The sequence below is a fragment of the Eptatretus burgeri genome, chromosome 17, assembly GCF_056783735.1.
Source record: "Eptatretus burgeri isolate ZD-2024b chromosome 17, Ebu_testis_v1, whole genome shotgun sequence".
Taxonomy (NCBI): Eukaryota; Metazoa; Chordata; class Myxini; order Myxiniformes; family Myxinidae; genus Eptatretus; species Eptatretus burgeri.
Genome location: NC_140977.1, coordinates 54,980,993 through 54,997,846, shown reverse-complemented (window position 1 = coordinate 54,997,846; position 16,854 = coordinate 54,980,993). Strand labels below are relative to the sequence as shown.

The window sequence follows — 16,854 nt, the reverse complement described above, 5'->3', positions numbered from 1 at the left end:
TACAAAAAAGGGGAAATGTGGAGTAAAATAAAATAAAATAAAATAGCACATTTTCAGCGAGACAGCCACCGCCAAACGCACCGCAGAACAACGCGCAGCCAACACAGGCGAGAGGCCCCTGAACTTTGGACAAGTCGATCCACATGTACAGTATTCAGTGACAGTGTGAATATTGTGCAGTACTCGCCAAGTGGCTTAAGCACTCAGGAAGCACTCCAACGAAACGGTTGATAAGGAACGGCTGGCTTGGCAAGCGATTAGCGATCGCCGATCAGTCATATTCAACACCCTCCCGGAGACGCACAAAATGTGAAACGATGTCTGAATGAGACAAGTGAACACGATTTTTTAGCAGTCACAAGTGCTGCCAAGTTCAATTTTGGAGATTAAATTTTGAAATTCCTCTTTAAGAGATTCTCGAGCCCAAGGCGAATGCGGAAATTAAATAAAGCAATGAAAGCTGGCGTCTCCGGGCGTTTATAAGTATCCAGGGATTCGTAGCTATGATCAGGCATTCGATGATATGTGAGGGAAAAAAAAAACTTCATCATAACGAAATCGTTGCGGCCTGTTCCAAGCCAAGGCATTATTGAGTAGGCCAAACAAAAATGGCGGCTTATGACTCCAGCGAGCTGACAGAGGGCTTACCAAGATGGCGGCGGCGCCGCCATCTTGGTTAGGCTTATTTTGGTGATGAGTACCCACTAAAGTATCTTTAAAAAGTACGTAATAAATATATGACCGCTAAATTGTTTCAAGTACAATATTAATCGACTCAGCTCAGTATTCATGTATCTTATTGGATCCGAACTTTTTGATCTCTTGATAAAAAAAGAAATTCTATTTCCGACAGAGGATTACAAGCGGACAAGCCTCCCGAATCACTCAATTAATGAAAGCTCATTCCGAACTCCTTTCGTGGTCCTCGTTCTCCCTACCCGATGGTTTACTGGAGCGCCGCTGAACTCCAGCCTTCGCGCGGTTCATCGTCAACACGAAGGAGTGTCTCCAGGTTTACCGGGAATTCATGGCATCGGTAATAATTCACGAAAACTGCTAAAACAATCGCCCGTATCCTACAACAACGACAACAGGCCGTCAATTTCCCCCATGCATTCCCATTTTCCACTCGTATTTCCGGTGACGTCTCTGATTGGCTCGTCGGCCGGAATAACATTGTCAAGCTTCGGCATCGGCCGAATTCTTCGTGATCGGTTGGAGCATGAAAGAGCCCTTTGTGGATTATTATCCATAGAAGAGGAAGAAGAAGAGGAGGAGGAGGAAGAAGCTCAAGCTGAAATATTAATCAAAACTCGGGGAGTACCTGCCCGAAGGGCGATATTCCATTATTTGGGCGTTATCCGACGCATACTATTATTTGGGCGGTGTATAAGTAAATGAGATTTTTTTTTTAAAATAAGCAAAAAAAAAAAGCCATGAAGTTACATACATGAAGTAAAAACATACCTATGGCTTATAATTCAAAACACCTCACTATTTTTTTTAGTTGTTGCAATTTCTTTAATTCTCCAACATCTCTTTCTTCGACATGTATAAGCCATGGTGAGGTAATTAGCGGCAGTGTGATTACTCAAGACTCCTTTTTTGCATTACGCAAAATAATTTGTGTGGTTTATTTATTTTAACGTTCGGTGTGAAGAGAGATCATTAAAAATCACATTATATGTAAAAAGGGAAAAGCGAAAGGGACACATGATCAATGATTCGATGATCGGTTGTTTGGGTCTGCGCGGCCTGGCGAGCTCGCCTCGACTTTTGACGTTCCGTGTTTGGCGGATTCGTTCAAAAATTAAAAGACGGATATTAAACCTGCACAGGAACACAATTTCTTGCGAAATGCGAATAAAATTAACTTCTTACTTGATTTCATCGCTTTCACACAATCATGGCTGCGAATGGTAAGATTGTATTAATCCTACATGTAAAATGTCGTTATTTGAAAATATTACGATGACGTTGATAATGCTTTTTTTTTTGTGTCGCAACGGAAGACGAGATTTTAAATTCCTTCGGAATTGGCCCTTGAGTATTTATATGTTGGCATGATGCATGTTTGGGAACCTCCGTCAGGGTGGTGTGCGAAAAACACTGAAACCGGTCCGGCGGCTCACCAATCGCTGAAACCGGTCCGGCGGCTCACCACACGCTGAAACCGGTCCGGCGGCTCACCACACGCTGAAACCGGTCCGGCGGCTCACCACACGCTGAAACCGGTCCGGCGGCTCACCAATCGCTGAAACCGGTCCGGCGGCTCACCAATCGCTGAAACCGGTCCGGCGGCTCACCACACCGCTGAAACCGGTCTGGCGGTTCACCATACGCCGAAACCGGTCTGGCGGCTCACCACACGCTGAAACTATTCGGGCGGCTCACCAATCGCTGAAAACGGTCCGGCGGCTCACCAATCGCTGAAACCGGTCCGGCGGCTCACCAATCGCTGAAACCTGTCTGGCGGCTCACCAATCGCTGAAACCAGTCTGGCGGCTTACCAATCGCTGAAACCGGTCCGGCGACTTACCAAGCGCTGAAACCGGTCCGGTGGCTTACCAAGCCTTGAAACCTGTCCGGCGGCTCACCAAACGCTGAAACCGGTCTGGCGGCTCACCAATCACTGAAATCGGTCCGGCGGCTCACCAATCGCTGAAAACAGTCCGGCGGCTCACCACACGCTGAAACCGGTCCGGCGGCTCACCAATCGCTGAAACCGGTCCGGTGGCTCACCACATGCTGAAACCGGTCCGGCGGCTCACCACACGCTGAAACCGGTCCGGGGGCTCACCAATCAATGAAACCGGTCTGGCGGCTCACCAATCGCTGAAAACAGTCTGGCGGCTCACCAATCGCTGAAAACAGTCTGGCGGCTCACCACACGCTGAAACCGGTCCGGCGGCTCACCACACGCTGAAACCGGTCCAGCGGTTCACCACACGCTGAAACCGGTCCGACGGCTCACCAATCGCTGAAACCAGTCTGGCGGCTCACCAATCGCTGAAAACGGTCCGGCGGCTCACCAATCGCTGAAAACGGTCCGGCCGATAACCACACGCTGAAACCATTCCGGCGACTTACCAACCGCTGAAACCGGTCCGGTGGGTTACCAAGCCTTGAAACATGTCTGGCGGCTCACCAATCGCTGAAACCAGTCTGGCGGCTCACCAATCGCTGAAACCAGTCTGGCGGCTCACCAAGCGCTGAAACCAGTCTGGCGGCTTACCAAGCACTGAAACCAGTCTGGCGGCTCACCAATCGCTGAAACCGGTCTGGCGGCTCACCAATCGCTGAAACCAGTCTGGCGGCTCACCAATCGCTGAAGCCAGTCTGGCGGCTCACCAATCGCTGAAACCGGTCCGGCGACTTACCAACCGCTGAAACCGGTCCGGTGGCTTACCAAGCCTTGAAACATGTCCGGCGGCTCACCAAATTCTGAAACCCGTCCGGCGGCTCACCAATCGCTGAAACAGGTCCAGCGGCTCACCACACGCTGAAACCGGTCCGATGGCTTACCAAGCCTTGAAACATGTCCGGCGGCTCACCAAACGCTGAAACCCGTCCGGCGGCTCACCAACCGCTGAAACCGGTCCGGTGGCTTACCAAGCCTTGAAACATGTCCGGCGGCTCACCAAACGCTGAAACCCGTCCGGCGGCTCACCAATCACTGAAATCGGTGCGGCGGCTCACACGCTGAAACCGGTCCGGCGGCTCACCAATCACTGAAATCGGTGCGGCGGCTCACCAATCGCTGAAAACAGTCCGGCGGCTCACCACACGCTGAAACCGGTCCGGCGGCTCACCACACGCTGAAACCGGTCTGGCGGTTCACCACACGCTGAAACCGGTCCGGCGGCTCACCACACGCTGAAACCATTCCGGCGGCTCACCAATCGCTGAAAACGGTCCGGCGGCTCACCAATCGCTGAAACCGGTCCGGCGGCTCACCAATCGCTGAAACCTGTCTGGCGGCTCACCAATCGCTGAAACCGGTCTGGCGGCTCACCAATCGCTGAAACCAGTCTGGCGGCTCACCAATCGCTGAAGCCAGTCTGGCGGCTCACCAATTGCTGAAACCGGTCCGGCGACTTACCAAGCGCTGAAACCGGTCCGGTGGCTTACCAAGCCATGAAAACCTGTCCGGCGGCTCACCAAACGCTGAAACCGGTCCGGCGGCTCACCAATCGCTGAAACCGGTCTGGCGGCTCACCACACGCTGAAACCGGTCCGGCGGCTCACCACACGCTGAAACCGGTCCGGCGGCTCACCAATCACTGAAATCGGTCCGGCGGCTCACCAATCGCTGAAAACAGTCCGGCGGCTCACCACACGCTGAAACCGGTCCGGCGGCTCACCACATGCTGAAACCGGTCCGGCGGCTCACCACACGCTGAAACCGGTCCGGCGGCTCACCAATCGCTGAAACCGGTCCGGCGGCTCACCACACGCTGAAACCGGTCCGGCGGCTCACCAATCGCTGAAATCGGTCCGGCCGCTCACCAATCGCTGAAACCGGTCCGGCGGCTCACCAATCGCTGAAGCCGGTCCGGCGGCTGACCACACGCTGAAACCGGTCTGGCGGCTCACCACACGCTGAAACCAGTCCGGCGGCTCACCACACGCTGAAACCGGTCCGGCGGCTCACCAATCGCTGAAACCGGTCCGGCGGTTCACCAATCGCTGAAACCGGTCCGGAGGCTCACCAATCGCTGAAACCGGTCTGGCGGCTCACCACACGCTGAAACCGGTCCGGCGGCTCACCACACGCTGAAACCGGTCTGGCGGCTCACCAATCGCTGAAAACAGTCCGGCGGCTCACCACACGCTGAAACCGGTCCGGCAGCTCACCACACGCTGAAACCGGTCTGGTGGTTCACCACACGCTGAAACGGGTCCGACGGCTCACCACACGCTGAAACCGGTCTGGCGGCTCACCACACGCTGAAACTGGTCCGACGGCTCACCAATCGCTGAAACCAGTCTGGCGGCTCACCACACGCTGAAACCGGTCCGGCAGCTCACCACACGCTGAAACCATTCCGGCGGCTCACCAATCGCTGAAAACGGTCCGGCGGATCACCAATCGCTGAAAACGGTCCGGCGGCTCACCAATCGCTGAAACAGGTCCGGCGGCTCACCAATTGCTGAAACCTGTCTGGCGGCTCACCAATCGCTGAAACCAGTCTGGCGGCTCAGCAAGCACTGAAACCAGTCTGGCGGCTCACCAATCGCTGAAACCGGTCTGGTGGCTCACCAATCGCTGAAACCAGTCTGGCGGCTCAGCAAGCCTTGAAACCAGTCTGGCGGCTCACCAAACGCTGAAACCGGTCCGGCGGCTCACCAATCGTTGAAACCTGTGTGGCGGCTCACCACACGCTGAAACCGGTCCGGCGGCTCACCACACGCTGAAACCGGTCCGGCGCCTCACCACACGCTGAAACCGGTCCAGCGGCTCACCAATCACTGAAATCGCTCCGGCGGCTCACCACACGCTGAAACCGGTCTGGCGGTTCACCACACGCTGAAACCGGTCCGGCGGCTCACCACACGCTGAAACCATTCCGGCGGCTCACCAATCGCTGAAAACGGTCCGGCGGCTCACCAATCGCTGAAACCGGTCCGGCGGCTCACCAATAGCTGAAACCTGTCTGGCGGCTCACCAATCGCTGAAACCAGTCTGGCGGCTCACCAAGCACTGAAACCCGTCTGGCGGCTCACCAATCGCTGAAACCAGTCTGGCGGCTCAAAATCGCTGAAGCCAGTCTGGCGGCTCACTAATCGCTGAAACCGGTCCGGCGACTTACCAACCGCTGAAACCCGTCCGGTGGCTTACCAAGCCTTGAAACCTGTCCGGCGGCTCACCAAACGCTGAAACCGGTCCGGCGGCTCACCAATCGCTGAAACCGGTCCGGCGGCTCACCACACGCTGAAACCGGTCCGGCGGCTCACCACACGCTGAAACCGGTCCGGCGGCTCACCAATCGTTGAAACCGGTCCGGCGGCTAACCACACGCTGATACCGGTCCGGCGGCTCACCACACGCTGAAACCGGTCCGGCGGCTCACCAATCACTGAAATCGCTCCGGCGGCTCACCACACGCTGAAACCGGTTTGGCGGTTCACCACACGCTGAAACCGGTCCGGCGGCTCACCACACGCTGAAACCATTCCGGCGGCTCACCAATCGCTGAAACCGGTCCGGCGGCTCACCAATCGCTGAAACCTGTCTGGCGGCTCACCAATCGCTGAAACCAGTCTGGCGGCTCACCAAGCACTGAAACCCGTCTGGCGGCTCACCAATCGCTGAAACCGGTCCGGTGGCTCACCACACGCTGAAACCGGTCCGGCGGCTCACCACATGCTGAAACCGGTCCGGCGGCTCACCACACGCTGAAACCGGTCCGGCGGCTCACCAATCTCTGAAATCGCTCCGGCGGCTCACCACACGCTGAAACCGGTCTGGCGGTTCACCACACGCTGAAACCGGTCCGGCGGCTCACCACACGCTGAAACCATTCAGGCGGCTCACCAATCGCTGAAAACGGTCCGGCGGCTCACCAATCGCTGAAACCGGTCCGGCAGCTCACCAATCGCTGAAACCTGTCTGGCGGCTCACCAATCGCTGAAACCAGTCTGGCAGCTCACCAAGTGCTGAAACCAGTCTGGCGGCTCAAAATCGCTGAAGCCAGTCTGGCGGCTCACCAAGCACTGAAACCCGTCTGGCGGCTCACCAATCGCTGAAACCGGTCCGGTGGCTCACCACACGCTGAAACCGGTCCGGCGGCTCACCAATCAATGAAACCGGTCTGGCGGCTCACCAATCACTGAAATCGGTCCGGCGGCTCACCAATCGCTGAAAACAGTCTGGCGGCTCACCACACGCTGAAATCGGTCCGGCGGCTCACCACACGCTGAAACCGGTCCGGCGGCTCACCACACGCTGAAACCGGTCCGGCGGCTCACCACACGCTGAAACCGGTCCGGCGGCTCACCAATCGTTGAAACCGGTCCGACGGCTAACCACACGCTGATACCGGTCCGGCGGCTCACCACACGCTGAAACCGGTCCGGCGGCTCACCAATCACTGAAATCGCTCCGGCGGCTCACCACACGCTGAAACCGGTTTGGCGGTTCACCACACGCTGAAACCGGTCCGGTGGCTCACCACACGCTGAAACCATTCCGGCGGCTCACCAATCGCTGAAACCGGTCCGGCGGCTCACCAATCGCTGAAACCTGTCTGGCGGCTCACCAATCGCTGAAACCAGTCTGGCGGCTCACCAAGCACTGAAACCAGTCTGGCGGCTCACCAATCGCTGAAACCGGTCTGGTGGCTCACCACACGCTGAAACCGGTCCGGCGGCTCACCAATCACTGAAATCGGTCCGGCGGCTCACCACACGCTGAAACCGGTCTGGCGGTTCACCACACGCTGAAACCGGTCCGGCGGCTCACCACACGCTGAAACGATTCCGGCGGCTCACCAATCGCTGAAAACGGTCCGGCGGCTCACCAATCGCTGAAACCGGTCCGGCAGCTCACCAATCGCTGAAACCTGTCTGGCGGCTCACCAATCGCTGAAACCAGTCTGGCAGCTCACCAAGTGCTGAAACCAGTCTGACGGCTCACCAATCGCTGAAACCAGTCTGGCGGCTCACCAATCGCTGAAGCCAGTCTGGCGGCTCACCAATCGCTGAAACCGGTCCGGCGGCTCACCAAACGCTGAAACCGGTCCGGCGGCTCACCAATCGCTGAAACCGGTCTGGCGGCTCACCACACGCTGAAACCGGTCCGGCGGCTCACCACCCGCTGAAACTGGTCTGGCGGCTCACCAATCACTGAAATCGGTCCGGCGGCTCACCAATCGCTGAAACCAGTCTGGCGGCTCAGCAAGCACTGAAACCAGTCTGGCGGCTCACCAATCGCTGAAACCGGTCTGGTGGCTCACCAATCGCTGAAACCAGTCTGGCGGCTCAGCAAGCCTTGAAATCAGTCCGGCGGCTCACCAAATGCTGAAACCGGTCCGGCGGCTCACCAATCGTTGAAACCGGTGTGGCGGCTCACCACACGCTGAAACCCGTCCGGCGGCTCACCACATGCTGAAACCGGTCCGGCGGCTCACCACACGCTGAAACCGGTCCGGCGGCTCACCAATCTCTGAAATCGCTCCGGCGGCTCACCACACGCTGAAACCGGTCTGGCGGTTCACCACACGCTGAAACCGGTCCGGCGGCTCACCACACGCTGAAACCATTCAGGCGGCTCACCAATCGCTGAAAACGGTCCGGCGGCTCACCAATCGCTGAAACCGGTCCGGTGGCTTACCAAGCCTTGAAACCTGTCCGGCGGCTCACCAAACGCTGAAACCGGTTTGGCGGTTCACCACACGCTGAAACCGGTCCGGCGGCTCACCACACGCTGAAACCATTCCGGCGGCTCACCAATCGCTGAAACCGGTCCGGCGGCTCACCAATCGCTGAAACCTGTCTGGCGGCTCACCAATCGCTGAAACCAGTCTGGCGGCTCACCAAGCACTGAAACCAGTCTGGCGGCTCACCACACGGTGAAACCGGTCCGGCGGCTTACCAAGCCTTGAAACCTGTCCGGCGGCTCACCAAACGCTGAAACCGGTCTGGCGGCTCACCAATCGCTGAAACCAGTCTGGCGGCTCACCACACGCTGAAACCGGTCCGGCGGCTCACCACACGGTGAAACCGGTCCGGCGGCTCACCAATCACTGAAATCGGTCCGGTGGCTCACCACACGCTGAAACCGGTCTGGCGGCTCACCACACGCTGAAACTATTCCGGCGGCTCACCAATCGCTGAAAACGGTCCGGCGGCTCACCAATCGCTGAAACCGGTCCGGCGGCTCACCAATCGCTGAAACCTGTCTGGCGGCTCACCAATCGCTGAAACCAATCTGGCAGCTCACCAAGCGCTGAAACCAGTCTGACGGCTCACCAATCGCTGAAACCAGTCTGGCGGCTCACCAATCGCTGAAGCCAGTCTGGCGGCTCACCAATCGCTGAAACCGGTCCGGCGACTTACCAAGCGCTGAAACCGGTCCGGTGGCTTACCAAGCCTTGAAACCTGTCCGGCGGCTCACCAAACGCTGAAACCGGTCCGGCGGCTCACCAATTGCTGAAACCGGTCTGGCGGCTCACCACACGCTGAAACCGGTCCGGCGGCTCACCACACGCTGAAACCGGTCCGGCGGCTCACCAATCAATGAAACCGGTCTGGCGGCTCACCAATCACTGAAATCGGTCCGGCGGCTCACCAATCGCTGAAAACAGTCTGGCGGCTCACCACACGCTGAAATCGGTCCGGCGGCTCACCACACGCTGAAACCGGTTTGGCGGTTCACCACACGCTGAAACCGGTCCGCGGCTCACCACACGCTGAAACCGGTCCGGCGGCTCACCAATCGCTGAAACCGGTCCGGTGGCTCACCACACGCTGAAACCGGTCCGGCGGCTCACCAATCAATGAAACCGGTCTGGCGGCTCACCAATCGCTGAAAACAGTCTGGCGGCTCACCACACTCTGAAACCGGTCCGGCGGCTCACCACACGCTGAAACCGGTCCAGCGGTTCACCACACGCTGAAACCGGTCCGACGGCTCACCAATCGCTGAAACCAGTGTGGCGGCTCACCAATCGCTGAAAACGGTCCGGCGGCTCACCACACGCTGAAACCGGTCCGGCGGCTCACCAATCAATGAAACCGGTCCGGCGGCTCACCACACGCTGAAACCGGTCCGACAGCTCACCAATCGCTGAAACCAGTCTGGCGGCTCACCAATCGCTGAAAACGGTCCGGCGGCTCACCAATCGCTGAAAACGGTCCGGCGGATAACCACATGCTGAAACCATTCCGGCGGCTCACCAATCGCTGAAAACGGTCCGGCGGCTCACCAATCGCTGAAAACGGTCCGGCGGCTCACCAATCGCTGAAACCTGTCTGGCGGCTCACCAATCGCTGAAACCAGTCTGGCGGCTCACCAAGCGCTGAAACCAGTCTGGCGGCTCACCAAGCACTGAAACCAGTCTGGCGGCTCACCAATCGCTGAAACCGGTCTGGCGGCTCACCAATCGCTGAAACCGGTCCGGCGACTTACCAACCGCTGAAACCGGTCCGGAGGCTTACCAAGCCTTGAAACATGTCCGGTGGCTCACCAAACGCTGAAACCCGTCCGGCGGCTCACCAATCGCTGAAACCGGTCTGGCGGCTCACCACACGCTGAAACCGCTCCGGCGGCTCACCACACGCTGAAACCGGTCCGGCGGCTCACCAATCACTGAAATCTGTGCGGCGGCTCACCAATCGCTGAAAACAGTCCGGCGGCTCACCACACGCTGAAACCGGTCCGGCGGCTCACCACACGCTGAAACCGCTCCGGCGGCTCACCACACGCTGAAACCGGTCCGGCGGCTCACCAATCACTGAAATCGGTGCGGCGGCTCACCAATCGCTGAAAACAGTCCGGCGGCTCACCACACGCTGAAACCGGTCCGGCAGCTCACCACACGCTGAAACCATTCCGGCGGCTCACCAATCGCTGAAAACGGTCCGGCGGCTCACCAATCGCTGAAACCGGTCCGGCGGCTCACCAATCGCTGAAACCTGTCTGGCGGCTCACCAATCGCTGAAACCGGTCTGGCGGATCAGCCAATCGCTGAAACCAGTCTGGCGGCTCACCAATCGCTGAAGCCAGTCTGGCGGCTCACCAATCGCTGAAACCGGTCCGGCGACTTACCAAGCGCTGAAACCGGTCCGGTGGCTTACCAAGCCTTGAAAACCTGTCCGGCGGCTCACCAATCGCTGAAACCGGTCTGGCGGCTCACCACACGCTGAAACCGGTCTGGCGGCTCACCACACGCTGAAACCGGTCTGGCGGCTCACCACACGCTGAAACCGGTCCGGCGGCTCACCAATCACTGAAATCGGTCCGGCGGCTCACCAATCGCTGAAAACAGTCCGGCGGCTCACCACACGCTGAAACCGGTCCGGCGGCTCACCACATGCTGAAACCGGTCCGGCGGTTCACCACATGCTGAAACCGGTCTGGCGGCTCACCACACGCTGAAACCGGTCCGGCGGCTCACCAATCGCTGAAACCGGTCCGGCGGCTCACCACACGCTGAAACCGGTCCGGCGGCTCACCACACGCTGAAACCGGTCCGGGGGCTCACCAATCAATGAAACCGGTCCGGCAGCTCACCAATCGCTGAAAACAGTCCGGTGGCTCACCACACGCTGAAACCGGTCCGGCGGCTCACCACATGCTGAAACCGGTCCGGCGGTTCACCACACGCTGAAACCGGTCCGACGGCTCACCAATCGCTGAAACCAGTCTGGCGGCTCACCACACGCTGAAACCGGTCCGGCGGCTAACCACACGCTGAAACCATTCCGGCGGCTCACCAATCGCTGAAAACGGTCCGGCGGCTCACCAATCGCTGAAACCGGTCCGGCGGCTCACCAATCGCTGAAACCTGTCTGGCGGCTCACCAATCGCTGAAACCGGTATGGCGGTTCATCAGCGCTGAAACCGGTCCGGTGGCTCACCAAGCACTGAAACCGGTCCGGCGGCTCACCAAATGCTGAAACAGGTCCGGCGGCTTAACAAGCGCTGGAACCGGTCCGGCGGCTCATCAAACGCTGAAACCAGTCTGGAAGTTCACCACACGCTGAAACCGGTCAGCCGGCTCACCAAGCGCTGAAACCGGTCCAGCGGCTCACCAAGCACTGAAACCGGTCCGACAGTTCACCAAGCGCTGAAACCAGTCTGGCAGCTCATCAAGTGCTGAAACCGTTCCGGCCACTCATCACACGCTGAAACCGGTCCGGCAGCTCACCAAGCGCTGAAACCGGTCCAGCGGTTCACCACACGCTGAAACTGGTCCGACGGCTCACCAAACGCTGAAACCGGTCCGTCGGCTCACCAAACGCTGAAACCGCTCTGGTGGCTTATCAAGCACTGAAATCGGTCCGGCGGCTCACAAAACGCTGAAACCGATCCAGCATCTCACCAAATGCTGAAACCGGTCCGGTGGCTCACCACGCGCTGAAACCGGTCCGGTGGCTCACCAAACGCTGAAACCGGTCAGGCGGCTTACCAAGCACTGAAACCGGTCCGGCAGCTCACCAAACGCTGAAACCGGTCTGGCGACTTACCAAGCGCTTAAACCGGTCCGGTGGCTTACCAAGCATTGAAACCTGTCCGGGGGCTTACCAAGCGCTAAACCGGTACGGCGGCTTACCAAGTGCTGAAACCGGTCCGGCGGCTCACCAAGCACTGAAACCGGTACGGCGGCTTACCAAGCCCTGAAACCGGTCCGCCGGCTCACCAATCGCTGAAAACAGTCCGGTGGCTCACCACACGCTGAAACCGGTCCGGCGGCTCACCACATGCTGAAACCGGTCCGGCGGTTCACCACACGCTGAAACCGGTCCGACGGCTCACCAATCGCTGAAACCAGTCTGGCGGCTCACCACACGCTGAAACCGGTCCGGCGGCTAACCACACGCTGAAACCATTCCGGCGGCTCACCAATCGCTGAAAACGGTCCGGCGGCTCACCAATCGCTGAAAACGGTCCGGCGGCTCACCAATCGCTGAAACCTGTCTGGCGGCTCACCAATCGCTGAAACCGGTATGGCGGTTCATCAGCGCTGAAACCGGTCCGGTGGCTCACCAAGCACTGAAACCGGTCCGGCGGCTCACCAAATGCTGAAACAGGTCCGGCGGCTTAACAAGCGCTGGAACCGGTCCGGCGGCTCATCAAACGCTGAAACCAGTCTGGAAGTTCACCACACACTGAAACCGGTCAACCGGCTCACCAAGCGCTGAAACCGGTCCAGCGGCTCACCAAGCACTGAAACCGGTCCGACAGTTCACCAAGCGCTGAAACCAGTCTGGCAGCTCATCAAGTGCTGAAACCGTTCCGGCCACTCATCACACGCTGAAACCGGTCCGGCAGCTCACCAAGCGCTGAAACCGGTCCAGCGGTTCACCACACGCTGAAACTGGTCCGACGGCTCACCAAACGCTGAAACCGGTCCGTCGGCTCACCAAACGCTGAAACCGCTCTGGTGGCTTATCAAGCACTGAAATCGGTCCGGCGGCTCACAAAATGCTGAAACCGATCCAGCATCTCACCAAATGCTGAAACCGGTCCGGTGGCTCACCACGCGCTGAAACCGGTCCGGTGGCTCACCAAACGCTGAAACCGGTCAGGCGGCTTACCAAGCACTGAAACCGGTCCGGCAGCTCACCAAACGCTGAAACCGGTCTGGCGACTTACCAAGCGCTTAAACCGGTCCGGTGGCTTACCAAGCATTGAAACCTGTCCGGGGGCTTACCAAGCACTGAAACCGGTCCGGCGGCTCACCACACACTGAAACCGGTCCAGTGGCTCACCACACGCTGAAACCGGTCCGGCGGCTCACCAAGCGCTGAAACCGGTTTGGCGGTTCATCAAGCGCTGAAACGGGTCCGGCGGCTCACCAAGCACTGAAACCGGTCCGGTGGCTCACCACGCGCTGAAACCGGTCCGGTGGCTCACCAAACGCTGAAACCGGTCAGGCGGCTTACCAAGCACTGAAACCGGTCCGGCAGCTCACCAAACGCTGAAACCGGTCTGGCGACTTACCAAGCACTTAAACCGGTCCGGCGGCTCACCACACGCTGAAACTGGTCCGGTGGCTCACCACACGCTGAAACCGGTCCGGCGGCTCACCAAGCGCTGAAACCGGTTTGGCGGTTCATCAAGCGCTGAAACGGGTCCGGCGGCTCACCAAGCACTGAAACCGGTCCGGCGGCTCACCACACGCTGAAACCGGTCCGGCGGCTCACGAAGCGCTGAAACCGGTTTGGCGGTTCATCAAGCGCTGAAACGGGTCCGGCGGCTCACCAAGCACTGAAACCGGTCCGGCGGCTCACCACACGCTGAAACCGGTCCGGCGGCTCACCAAGCGCTGAAACCGGTATGGCGGTTCGTCAAGCGCTAAACCGGTACGGCGGCTTACCAAGTGCTGAAACCGGTCCGGCGGCTCACCAAGCACTGAAACCGGTCCGCCGGCTCACCAAGCGCTGAAACCGGTATGGCGGTTTATCAAGCGCTGAAACCGGTACGGCGGCTTACCAAGCCCTGAAACCGGTCCGGTGGCTCACCAAGTGCTGAAACCTGTCTGGCAGCTGATGGAAGCGTGCAGCATTAGGGATTCTCAATCTCGTGCATGTGTTACTTTTGAATGTCTGCAGTTGTGAAAGAACTTATATCGGGTAAGAAAATGGTCGGTCGGGTCGGGTAACATTGTGTGTAGCTTTTCTTGATTGTTTTAATACCTTGATGCAGCTTTCTTTGGATTTATCCGAAGAGTGGTAACTTCCTGATTGTAATCCGAGCTGTAGCTGGGGACAATTGATTAGGTGAAAGCTGATTGGTTGTTCCCTCCAATTATGGATGAGATGCATCCTTCGGTTTTTAGAGGTGACACAAGGCATTCGGAGCAAATTCAAAATCGTCTTTTCGAGGCACCAGCTTGTGGATCACCCAAAAAACACACTGATTACCTCCGTCACTAAAGGTGGACGAACATTATGTTTTCAAGAGGTTATGGTTATGTTTTCACCTGTTTGTGAGTCTGTTTGTCTGTGAGCAGTATGTCTCAAAAAGTTGTGAACAGATTTGGATAAAACTTGGTGGACTGGTTGGGTGTGCGATAAGGACGAATCGACTAGATTTTGGTGAAAATCTGGGTCTGGATACGAGAATTTAACTTTTTAATTGATTCTTCACCATTGAGAGATGTGGCCAAAAACGATATATAGCATGATATATCAAACAATTATGGACGAGTTGTTAGAAAACTTGGTCTATGAGTTTGTTAGGTGACAAGAACAAGCCAATTATATTTTGTTTCAAGTCTGGATCCAGATCCAACATTTCACTAAAACTATTCAGACTGGTAGAGGTATGTGCTCTAACGAGTGCCGTTCTAGTTACATTCTTTAACAATCCATCACAATGCCACGTGCCAGAAAATGAGAAGAATTAAGTCATTGGACACCTTCAAGCATGGTCTTCCATTAACCATGTTGCAAGGCTCTTTAACATGAGGGGAGGAACTGTTCTGACCTCAGAAGATGTTATCAAGCCTCTGGATCAACAAGAGATATGCCAAGAAATGAAAATTCCAGAATAACGACTCCCGCTCAGGACCGATACATTCGCTCGGCCCATTTACGCAATCGGTTTCAAACTTTCCAGAGTACTGCAAACACATTTCCTGGACCTCACAAGATATGTATCGACACAGGTTTCAGGCATCTTCATGATTCGGTGGTCCGTGCTTGCAGTCCTGTTCGACATCCAAGACTTGCACCGTGACACATCCAAGCACACTTCCAGTGGTAAAATCAGCACGTCCGATGTATATGGATGGAATGAGCAAGTGCTATATTCAGTTATGAATCCAGATATCTCCTTGAAAGGCACGATGGCCACGCACAGGTCTAGAGAAGATGCAATGAGCGATATGCCCCAGCCTGTGTCCAGGAAGCCGCAAATTTTGGATGTGGAAGTGCCATGATGTGGGGTGGTATCCTTATCCATACCAATGAGAGCTTCTGCTCCACATTCATGAGGACCAACAAGCCTAAAACACATGTCCGTGGATGTTCTCTCTCCAGGGTGGATTGGTCCATAACATGAGAATTTAATTTTCTTCCTGGTAATGGCTGTAGTACAATTCTACGGAGATGTAGAGGGTGGCAGCTCTGCTAAGCTCATTCCGAATAGGTGGAGCCTATGCAACTGTTTCACCAAAAGAGCCTTCAAAAATTTTTTAAAATACATGTGTATATATATATATAAAAACCCCCCATTGTCCTGAAAGAAAAAATGAACCCTTTGAATCAATCTGATACCTCTGAATGTGAGTTGTTCAGTCTGGATTTGTTTCAGAGTTCTTTAAATATAATGTGATAAAAACAACCTGTCATCCTTATGCTCTACAGACGAAACAGAGATGACACCATCTTTTCACAAAGGACAATAAGTGTGGTGCCCTGGCCAAATTTCAAATAGCTACTTCCTGGTTTGCAGTACGACACATCCTGGCCCCTGTCACAGTCTCTTTGTTGCATTAAGATTTTGTGAGTGATACCAAGAGTATCTCAGACTGCCGGGTCCCTTCATATCACAGTTGGGAGTGCGTCTTCTCACTCCTTGCTGAAATTGATGGACAGAGTACTTTGAAACCTTCGGATTGTGCAGCATGTCTGCACCATTGATAGGTCTTTGCCTTCACTTGCATTTTGTTGCCCTCTTTGTCTTCCTATCTTTGATTCTGTGTGTTCACACAATGTGTGCATCGATAAATCTTTATGCAACCATACGTGATCTCTCCTCTGTCACAGCATGGGAAACCCCATACGTGAATGTTCTGAAGCACTTCAAGGTGGGAGAGTGGAAGAGGGCAAGCAAATCTGGGGATGTATCGTATGTCATGGTACACAAGTTTAATATCTGCTTTGAATGCATCTGAGGAATATGAAAAATTGATCTTATCATATACTGACTCATTTTTATGCAATAGAACGCTTTTGGTTTTCAACAGGACAAAACGGTCCAGTCATATGTGTACAAAATTCTGGGTTCAACTCCAGCTGCAAACTGCATCCAGATTCCAGGAAAATGTACAAGGTCTCTTGGCCTCACCGGGCGCTATTGTTACGTGCTTTTCAAACTTATGCCCACAAAGGCCTTCGTAATACACCTGGATCTGGTGACGAAGGTGAGCTTCCCCCGTTTGCTCCAGCCAAGTGTGCCAT

At 56.3% G+C, this 16,854-nt stretch overlaps 2 protein-coding genes across 13 annotated transcripts in view; one reads left to right on the top strand and one right to left on the bottom strand.

Moving 5' to 3' along the window:
* Nucleotides 1–1,192, bottom strand: part of INTS1 (integrator complex subunit 1) — a 48,043-nt gene extending 46,851 nt beyond the window's left edge. For both annotated transcript variants that reach the window (XM_085861374.1, XM_085861375.1), the window contains exon 1: nt 939–1,192. In XM_085861374.1, coding sequence (XP_085717500.1) covers nt 939–987 — 49 coding nt within the window. In that variant the 5' untranslated portion in view covers nt 988–1,192. The remainder of the gene's footprint in view (nt 1–938) is intronic.
* A 539-nt stretch (nt 1,193–1,731) lies between these two features.
* Nucleotides 1,732–16,854, top strand: part of WDR90 (WD repeat domain 90) — a 54,625-nt gene continuing 39,502 nt past the window's right edge. For 3 of the 11 annotated variants that reach the window (XM_085861347.1, XM_085861353.1, XM_085861352.1), the window contains exons 1-3: nt 14,184–14,301; nt 16,441–16,532; nt 16,641–16,817. In XM_085861347.1, the coding sequence (XP_085717473.1) occupies nt 14,271–14,301; nt 16,441–16,532; nt 16,641–16,817 (300 nt within the window). In that variant the 5' untranslated portion in view covers nt 14,184–14,270. Of the gene's footprint in view, nt 1,920–14,120; nt 14,302–16,440; nt 16,533–16,640; nt 16,818–16,854 lie in introns of those variants that run through there. The other 8 variants (XM_085861351.1, XM_085861348.1, XR_015052756.1 and 5 more) reach the window with 8 other exon arrangements.